Genomic DNA, 9,584 nt, shown 5'->3' with positions numbered 1-9,584 from the left:
GCCATTACACATAAGATACATATAATTATGGGTCACACTTGTGTGAGACCGTCTCACAGATCCTTATTCGTGAGACGGGTCAGGTCGGGTCAAGGCACCATGCAAATGTCACACTTATATGTGCAAATGTCATACTTATATGCTCAAATATAACACTAATCAAGAATACAATTTTTGTTACTTATTAGAGAAAAAGTAATACATTTTTCATAATAAGTAATGTTGACAAGTGCCCCTCACTTATAAGGGCAAATATAATACTTTTGTGGAAAAATGTAATACTTTTAAATCGAAATGTAAAAGGATTGTATTTTTCCATAAAAGTATTACATTTACCCTTATAAGTAACAAAAATTTTATTCCTGATTAGTATTACATTTGAGCATATAAGTATAACATTTGTGCATATAAGTGTTACTTTTGCATCTCATGATGAGACGGTCTCACACAAGTTTTTGCCTATAATTATTAATTAGTGAGTAAGAAATAGGGGTGGCGGTTCGGTAATCTAAAATTCTAAATTCCTAAATGGCTAAACCCCTAATCTACTGATTCTGCTCCGCGCCTCTGCCTCCTTCTCCTCGACGGACCACGCCGGCACGCCCTCCACAGACCTCAGTTCCATTTCCGGTGATAACAGACCACAGCTCCATTTCCGGTGACCGCCTCTCCTGCGACAGAGGCACTGCGCCGAGCCCGCCGACCACCTCCCTTGCTTTCGGTCTCCGTCTCCCTGTCGACGAAGGTAGGCGACTTTTCTTCTAGTTTTCTGGCTTTCTGGATTCTGCAATGCCCTTCTAGGCGAATGGAGGCATTGAAATTGCTATTTTCCAGCCTTGAAGGCCGGAAGTCGAAGACTGGAAATTCCATCCAGTCTTCGACAATCGACATTGGCCTGAACCTCATTTTATCTTGAAATTGAAGGGACTCTTCACTCGGATCCAAAATTTTAAGTGATATTTCCAGATGTGAGATATTTTTTCCTTCTTGTTTAGTATTCCTTGATTCAAATCTTATTTCTATTTGTTGTTGAAAAGTGTTCACTTCTATGTAGGATCTGATGGTTGAGAGAGAGCAATTTAATTTTGAATTGGGTCTTTACTATTCTTAATGTGGAGAAACTTGGATTAAGGAAATGACTGATCATTCAAGAATATATAGAGTTATTCAGCCACCTCTGGTAAAATTAGTAACTTTCATGATTGTATTCTCTGAAAGGCTTATAGTGTTTGCTTTTAATGGTGATTCTATTAGCAAAGGTTTAAGCTTATTTATCACAGAGGTTATGCATGCTTGCATTCTGTTGTTGTTTCTTTGCTGCTGTTTGAACTGTTGACTAATGGTCTCTGTAGCAACCAATTGTTTTCTTATTGTTATTACTTTTTATCGAAAGAGTTTTTTCCACTTTTGGTCCTATACTTTAGTGTTTCCGTCAATTTAGGTACACGACTTTCATTTTGCCACTTTTAGTCCTTGACTTTAATTTTTTTGCCACTTTTAGTCCTTGACTTTGATTTTTTTCCACTTTTAGTCCTGTCGGCCATCCGAGTGACAACTTTTAATCGAAATCAACAAATTGTTGTGCCATTAAGGGTAAATAACGTTTAATGTATTTAGAGATTTATCAATAGACAATTTTACACTTAATGACACAATATTTTATTGATTCCGATTAAAAGTTGTTGCTTAAAAACCGAAGCAGAACAAGCAAATAACGTTTCTTTTTCCTATTTTTTATCTGATTTTATTTATAAATATATTTAGAACTTTATCAAAATACACTTTTACCCTTAATGGCACAACAATTTGTTGATTTCGATTAAAAGTTGTCGCTCGGATGGCCGAAAGGACTAAAAGTGGAAAGAAAATCAAAGTCAAGGACTAAAAGTGGCAAAAAAATTAAAGTCAAGGACTAAAAGTGGCAAAATGAAAGTCGTGTACTTAAATTGACGGAAACACTAAAGTCATAGGACCAAAAGTGAAAAAAACTCTTTATCGAAATCAATTGCCAGTTTCTTATAACTAAGTTTTTGCATTTGGCAAGTTTAGACCAATTCTCATATGGCCTATCTGTCTCTCTGTAGAACTGGTGTCAGTTAAAGGTTCTTGCCGGCATTGCATGCAATAAATAAATAATTATTTGCCCTAGAAAAGTAATAAATGTTGGGAATTGGGGTTCCCAAACCGAACCGAATTCCGAATTCCGAATTCTGAACTGAAACCGAACTGAAATACAATGTTAAACCAAATGGTTTCATTTTTTCAAAATTGAACAAACCGAAACCGAAAAAACTGAACCGAATATTGAAACGCCCACCCCAAGTCAAAATCCCAAAATCTCCATTAATTTTTTTTTACAGAGCAGTGCTCCTTTGTCTTCTTTTATGCAAAAAATGGGTGAACGATGCTAGCAGTGGTGCAAGTTCAAGCAGCTACTTTGACAACAGTGATGAGGCGGCGACGATGAAGCAACGCCGGTAAGTGGTAGCAGCATAGCTTGTCAATAGTGACACTCTTCTTCTCCGGTGAAGCAGCACAAATTTGAACTCCTTAATGTTTTATGAAAAATATCTTGGGGGAGGCACGAAGAGGAGAAGCAGTGGTGCAATAATCATTTTTATCATTCCTTACGTATTTCATTCCCATTGTTTGACTTAAAAAATGGAAATCAAACACCACTTTAACCTTTGATTTAGATTGATATCCTAAAAAATGGTGTACCAAATGCCCATAAGGCTGTTTGGTTGAATGTAATTTCCTTGCAATTGAATTGAAATTCGTTGAAGCCCTAAATTACATTGTTTGGTTGGATTGAATTGCAATTCCCTCCCTTTTCTGAATTAGAATTCAGGACTCCCCCAATGAATTGTATTCAACGTTGAATTGGAGAAATAAATTACTGTGAAGACATTATTTGCCTGTCATTATTCTCATCCACTTATCTCAAATGTTCTGCTTCCGCAAGACATCACCAGTACTACCCCATCTCATTAATAATAATAATAATATTATTATTATTATTATTATTATTATTATTAGTAGTAGTAGTAGTATAGTAGATTAGTAGTAAACAAAGGGCATTTCAGTCATTATATCACTTATTCCCTTTTAATTCCCTGTTACTCTATTCTTGCATACCAAACATTGTAATTTGAATTCCTACTTTATTCCCACCGAATTACAATTCCTTTCCCCCCTAATTCCTTCCTTCCAACCAAACGCCTAAATTTTTAGTCTGCGTCTTTCGCAATGTGTGCCTTTTCTCTCTGAAGGTCTGAGAACTAATCACTCTCTATCTATTGATGCTATGTACTTTAGAACCTGATTGTAGATTTCTCATCAAACTTATACAGAGAGAAAATGGGGGCATTGATATTTTTATGTGTGGCCTTTTTCAAATGGTATTTGTAGATTTAGGTTTGTCGTTAGTGTCATATTCTTCTTCGAGTGTTGAATCGTTTCAAGTGACGTTGGTCCTTTTTTATTGCTGGTGAAAATTGAAGGTTGGCTTTTCTCTTGTAATGTAATAAGCTATCAAATTCATCCAAATATTTTAGGATTCATGTGTGTATTTGAAAACAGGTTTTAGTTCTCAGGCAAAAACTGCAGTCTGCGGGTATTGATGTTGCAAGTTCTGTATACATAGAATGTTAGGCTGAATGAAAGATAATCCAACTCTTTGTGCTCAATAGCTGTTCACACTACTGCTCTGCGGTCTGCCAATCTTCATGCATGGACTTATCTTTTCTGTATTACATTATTCCAGGTTTACTTGAAGAGGGAGAGGAGGGGAAAAACATATATTCTTTGAGGTCAAAACCTGAACTTCCAGTGCAGGTAAGTCAACTAGATAACGATGACATTAACCTTTGGTTTTATTTTAGTTACTTTAATTTCTTCTTTCTATCATGGTTTTAGGACAGATGCTACTTTTGTTGATTAATGCTTTTCCTGAAAAATGTCAATTTCTGCTAAAAAACCATTATAGAGTCTTGTATTAGTAAATACTTGAAACACCACAATTTACCTTTCTTGTTAAAGAGAGTTGTGCTAGTAATACATCACAAACATTGCAATTATTCATTTGTTTGTAGTGTAATATAGTATTTTTTTTTTCTGTGCATACATGCATTAAGTTTTGAGCTCCATTCTAAAGAATCCTAACAGATGAAAAGTAACGGTTCTCCGTTTGAGCATTCATATGATTTTCTGATGGCTATATTACTTCTTTCATTGCTTGAATCACAAACATTACAATGATTAATTTGTTTGTAATGCAATATAGTAATTTTCTATTCTCTGTTCATACATTAATTTTTGAGTTACATTCTAGAGTAATAGATGAAAAGTATAAGTGCTCCATTTGCGCATTAGTATAATTTTCTGACGGTTATTGAGTAACAGGAGTTTAGTATTTTTTGTTTGTTTAAAACTGTTCATTAATTTTATTAGATTCCTGTATATTATCATGAAAAATGTGAAATATACTTTTAATTGATATAGAGTACATCTCAATAATCAATCAATAATATAATAACTACAGTATTTATCGTCATGAATTCTCTACTGAATATGGGATTTACCATTGGAACTCATTTCTAATTAATTGTGCAGACATATAATATTTTGATTTGCATTTTTAGTCCAATATACTACAAAATAAAAATAATTCATGGATGTTAAAGAAATTTTTAATTAATTTTTTAGTATAAAAGTGAAAACCAACCCAAATATCAGAATCAATGGAGATACCTGGAAACTGAAAGTTGACTGAAAACGGATTGAACTGAACATATCTATTTGTTTTAGTTTTGTATGTTTAAAACCCAAGCCAAATTTGACTGCGTACACTTAGAGTGACTTAAATCTCTCAATAGTAGGAGAAATGGATTGAATTGTTTCAACAGTTTGATTGCACCAGTTGTGAGCTAATTTATGTGATTTATTATTATTTGTTTTGGTTGGTATTCTCTTATTTTTCTTAACATTTCAGATTTTTCTGTTGGCCTCCCAAAGTGTACTGAATTGAAAAACTATGGCAACTGGGATCCTAGGAAGACCCCTAAAAACCTTAAACCGTTTCATCCTCAGAACCCTAACCACCTCTGGTTCCCGAAACATCAGTGGCCTTGCCACAGCTGGGCAACCCGAATCTGATGGTCAATCTTCATCCTTTACATTCACCTCTGACAATGGAGATCGAAATGTTCAAAATACATCTAGCAGAGATGATAGTATCTATATAAAGGGACCCAAGAAGGATTCTTCTTCTCAATTGGATGCTTCATCAGTGACGATTCCCATGTCATTCATGACAGGCTCAATTGTGGGCAAGAGGTTTTACAAGAAGGTAATCACGCGAGAGGCTGATGATGGTATTGGTTGGACTGTTATGCTTGACTATCGAACCCTCAAAACCCCTGCCAAGCGCCCTCTCAAGTGCCCCACTCACGCTCTTGCCAAAGCCATTGCTGCTGAATGGGAATACCAGGTACCCCCCTCCCCAAACGAAGAAGGTTGATTTTTAGTTGTTAGACATCAAAACATCATTGTATCTGCAGAAACTGAATGGAGTTTGTTATCATAGCCTGTTATTACTATTAGGATCTACCAGCTGCACACCTTATGTGTTAACATTTGACTGGAGATAACTTATGCTTGTCTTCTTTTCATATTTCCTGGATATTTTGATTTATTTTTGTCGCTATTTTAAGATGCTTTCCTTTTCATAAGCTTCCACTTTTAAGTTCTATGTTTTCTGAGCTTGGGGTATTGGAACTGTGATTGTAGGAAGTGGATGGTATCAGACCCTTTACAATGCCACTGATGCAACTTGCTTGTACCGCATTTGAAAGAGTTCCACTCACCAGACCAAAGATTATTGAGAACTTGATGAAAAAGTTCAATCAAGATTTAGTCTTCTGTCGTGCTCCAGGGGATAATGATCTCACAGCTGTGGTTCTTGGTATGTTGTCTTGGAATATTCTCTGTAGATATTTTATGTTTTATGCTATTGCACTTGTCAGATGATGTTTCTCTCGAAACTCATAGCACTTTCAATTTTAGTTAGTCCTCAACTATCAATTTGACCACATTTTAGTTCTTAGACTTTCAAAAATCCATAAAGTCTAGTCCTTTTCTGAGACTGTGTTGGGTTTATTTTAAAAATTTAAGTACTAAATGTGGTGAAATTGATAGGCAAGGACTAAATGTGGAAATGCCATTATAGTCGTGTGATCAAAAGGGAATTAGTTCTTGGAAACACATGGGGGATTGTCATGTTGCAAACCCTGCCTAGATCATATATTGAGTTTTTGGTTGAATTATGTATTACACCACTTCAGAATTTTGTTTTGGTAGTTATCCTTCAAATTCAAATTTGATATTGGGCTGGTAAGTGCTGATTAGAGTGCCATAATAGCTAGGAACTGCCAAGGATTTTGATTATAGATAAACTTTCCTCTTTCCTCTTTCCCTTCTTTTGCATTTAGGAGCTTTTGAGATAAATCTACTGCATTTTTGTTCTTTCAGTTATTGTCTTAATGCAGATGCACAACCCTGGTAATAGTTGTAATAATAATATGTAAATTTTCACAATTATCAACACCCCTGCCCCTCTTGTGGGAATACACATTCCATGGGTTTGTATAACATGAATATTTTGATGCTGTGCTGTTATACTTGTAATCCTATTCTGTGACTTGCTGTATTTTTCACCATTTCTAGCTGAAGGCATAGCTGCAATACGGCTGTGGCTGTGCATTATTTTGATTAGATGCCTGATTTAAAGTTTTAAAGGTTCTGAGTAGTATTTGTTCCAAATTTACAGAGCGTCAAGTGGAGAAAGTTGATCCTCTACTTCACTGGTTGGAATCAGAGTTCGGCTTCAAACCTGCTATATATTCCAGCTTTTTTGGTGGAAAGCAGGAGGATGGTCTTGTTAACGCCATTGAGGACTTTCTTAAAAAAACAAATGATTGCGAATTGGCAGCAATTGATGCAATCGCTGCAGCTGCACACTCTCTAGCTATTGCAATTGGTGTGTTCCGTGGTAGATTGGGAATTGAAGAGGCAATTGAATTGATCAGGCTTGAGGAAGATTTGCAGGTCTGTAATATTTGCAACTTTCTATCCTAGACTTTAAACTCCCCAGACAATTTGTAATATTCAAAGTATATCTTGCTTAGAATCTTATTATTTTAATTCCAAACATCTATTCCATTCCCATTTTGCTCCTTAAGCTAAATCTTGGCGTTGATTCGGTTGTGCAGATTGACAAATGGGGTCTGGTTGAAGGTGGACATGACCTTGACATAGCCGATCTACAAGTGCAGGTTTCTTCTGCTGCTGTGTTTCTCAGGCTCTCAAGGAGTAGTTAGATTTCTATTCAAGTCTGCGTAGTGGTAATATTTTTAGAGTTGTGATTCTTGAAGATAAAACGGCCTGTAGTATTAGTACATTTTACAACGTACAAGAGCATTTTTGTTATGGACTTGTGGTGTAAGTTGTAATTGAATGTTCCGTTGTTAGTTGAGAGGCAAACTATACATCATGTAATAATGTTGAGGNTAGTTGAGAGGCAAACTATACATCATGTAATAATGTTGAGGCAAATTATTTGGTGTCTTGCAAGGCGAAAATCGCACACAAGTATTCCTTCCAATCTTCAATTTTGAGTTGATGAAATGATCTTGCAAGGCTTTACAAAAGGCTCATGGCAGCCTTTTGTGCTTTATTTTTATTTTTATTTTTGTTATTATATTACAATGTGATGTGAAAATGGACTAGTTTTAAAAGTGAGAGAATATTGTAAGGATGTAGAAATAATAATTAGGGGTTTGCTTGAGAACTCGAAAAATGACTTTTGAAAGTTATTTTCTGAATTTTTTTTTTAATTTTTTTAATTTTTTTTTTGTGTTTGAGTATTCAAAGAAAATAAAATTAAAAGTCAACGAGAAAAATGTCCTATTTTTATTTTTTACTGAATATCTTAGTTGGAAGATGTTTCTTGATTTTTTTGTTTAATTTTATTTTCTCGTCTCTCTTCTCTCATCTCTCAAGTTACATTTCTGAAACCAATATTGAAAAGTTACATTTTTGAAACCAATATTGGAAATCAAAATTTGATTTATGAAATTTAAATTTGGCTTAGGACATTAGCTCAATGTATAAAAATGAGTTTATTCCAACTTCAATTTTAATTGTTTTCTTTGAATTTTATAAATATGAAAAATTCTATCTGGTGTACGTCAATTTCGAATAATTTTCATCAATTTCATTGTGTAACCTCAAAAAGGTATTCTTTCTTTCAACATTTTTGTAAAATTTTACAAAACCCATTTAGTTTTTAAATTGTGGCATCAATGAAAATGACATTTATGAACAAGTGATGACTAATGGTCATGGATTTGATGAAGAAGATATGTGTAAAGCATTTGAATATTTGATAAAAAAAAAGAGGTAAAACTAGAATTTTTAAGGCTAAAAGTGTCAAGATGAAGAAGATATGGATTGACGACTTTATGATGCAAGTTATTTCTACTTATATTTATGTAGGTTAGAGCATGGAATTTTATTTGTTTATTATTAGTGAGTAAATACGCAAAATGGTCTCTCGACTATGCCATAGTTCACAAATTAGTCATCGACTATCAAGTTTAGAAAATTATGTTCTCAATTATTCAATTCTTACTCAGTAATTAAAGTCTGAGAAAATTGCCATTTTGGTCCAATGACTATTGTAGTACTGTTAATTGCTATCCGCGACTTTCAAAAATGTTAATTACGTACCATGACTATGCATTTTTTCCTCAATTTTGGTCCAGCTGGCCAAATTGCCGGCCAAAAACGGCCGGGAAACATTAAATCCACGTTAATCCTTAATTGAGAGGGGTAAAAAAGTCTTTTCCTATTTTTATTATTTGGCCTTTGACTGTATCCGGATTGACTAAACTCAATTTCCCCAAATCTATTCAAACCTAAAACCTAATTGAACAAGGACGAGAAACAATCGCAGAGGGAGAGAAAATTGGAAGAAGACAAAATCGAAGACAAAATCGAAGAAAGAACTGAGAGAAGTTAGGAAACTTGGTCGCCATCAACTTCCTTTCAAGTAGCCATTCGAATAGCTATGCCGTCCTCTGCTGGGCAAATGGGTATTGCGGCCAAACATCTCCAAGCAAGTAATTCATTTATCTTTCAGTTCCAAATGAATTTGACATCTTTCACAGTTGGAATGACATTTTGTCGTTTTTGATTGTATATGTTGTGTGTGTATAGTATTGAGTTCATTAGCATTGCATCCGTGAATGTGTAGGCTTCTGCTGTATATATAGTGTGAATTTTTAAGGTGGGGACCAATTTTACAGTAAAGATACTTGTGATAATAGTACTAGTGGGGACCAATGATTTTATACATCTGAAGTTTTGATGATATGGTTTAGGGTAAAGTAGTATAGTATTGTTGTGGGGACCAACAAATTGATAACTATGTTGTGCTATGTGTATATGCTTGATAAAAAAAAACACAATTCAATGTGGGACCCTTATGCTTAGCTTTTTGTTGATAGGCCATGTGCATATGT

At 34.6% G+C, this 9,584-nt stretch overlaps 1 protein-coding gene across 9 annotated transcripts; it reads left to right on the top strand.

Annotated features, from left to right (window-relative positions):
• The first annotated feature begins 516 nt into the window (after window positions 1–516).
• On the top strand, window positions 517–7,568 carry LOC116033701 (ATP synthase mitochondrial F1 complex assembly factor 2-like). 9 transcript variants are annotated; one of them, XM_031276463.1, is made up of 9 exons: window positions 517–745; window positions 925–968; window positions 1,055–1,180; window positions 2,361–2,477; window positions 3,767–3,837; window positions 4,994–5,491; window positions 5,791–5,965; window positions 6,830–7,107; window positions 7,272–7,568. In XM_031276463.1, the coding sequence occupies exons 6-9, from the start codon at window positions 5,036–5,038 to the stop codon at window positions 7,377–7,379; spliced, it is 1,017 nt and encodes a 338-aa protein (XP_031132323.1). In that variant the 5' UTR covers window positions 517–745; window positions 925–968; window positions 1,055–1,180; window positions 2,361–2,477; window positions 3,767–3,837; window positions 4,994–5,035; the 3' UTR covers window positions 7,380–7,568. The 9 variants fall into 9 exon arrangements, with proteins under 9 accessions (XP_031132323.1, XP_031132326.1, XP_031132321.1 ...); XM_031276466.1 differs by lacking the exon at window positions 925–968 and having other exon boundaries at window positions 2,415–2,477; XM_031276461.1 differs by lacking the exon at window positions 925–968.
• Window positions 7,569–9,584: the final 2,016 nt, after the last annotated feature.

Source organism: Ipomoea triloba, chromosome 10 (assembly GCF_003576645.1).
Source record: "Ipomoea triloba cultivar NCNSP0323 chromosome 10, ASM357664v1".
Classification (NCBI taxonomy): domain Eukaryota; kingdom Viridiplantae; phylum Streptophyta; class Magnoliopsida; order Solanales; family Convolvulaceae; genus Ipomoea; species Ipomoea triloba.
Note: the sequence above shows the minus strand (reverse complement) of the source record. Positions and strands in the feature narration are given on the sequence as shown.

Bases quoted from the DNA above. Each gene is read 5' to 3' on its own strand.
- LOC116033701 (XM_031276468.1), top strand. From the start codon at position 5,036: ATGGCAACTGGGATCCTAGGAAGACCCCTAAAAACCTTAAACCGTTTC. The intron at 5,966-6,829 runs GTATGTTGTCTT...CCAAATTTACAG, and splicing joins TCTCACAGCTGTGGTTCTTG to AGCGTCAAGTGGAGAAAGTT. The intron at 7,108-7,271 runs GTCTGTAATATT...TCGGTTGTGCAG, and splicing joins GGCTTGAGGAAGATTTGCAG to ATTGACAAATGGGGTCTGGT.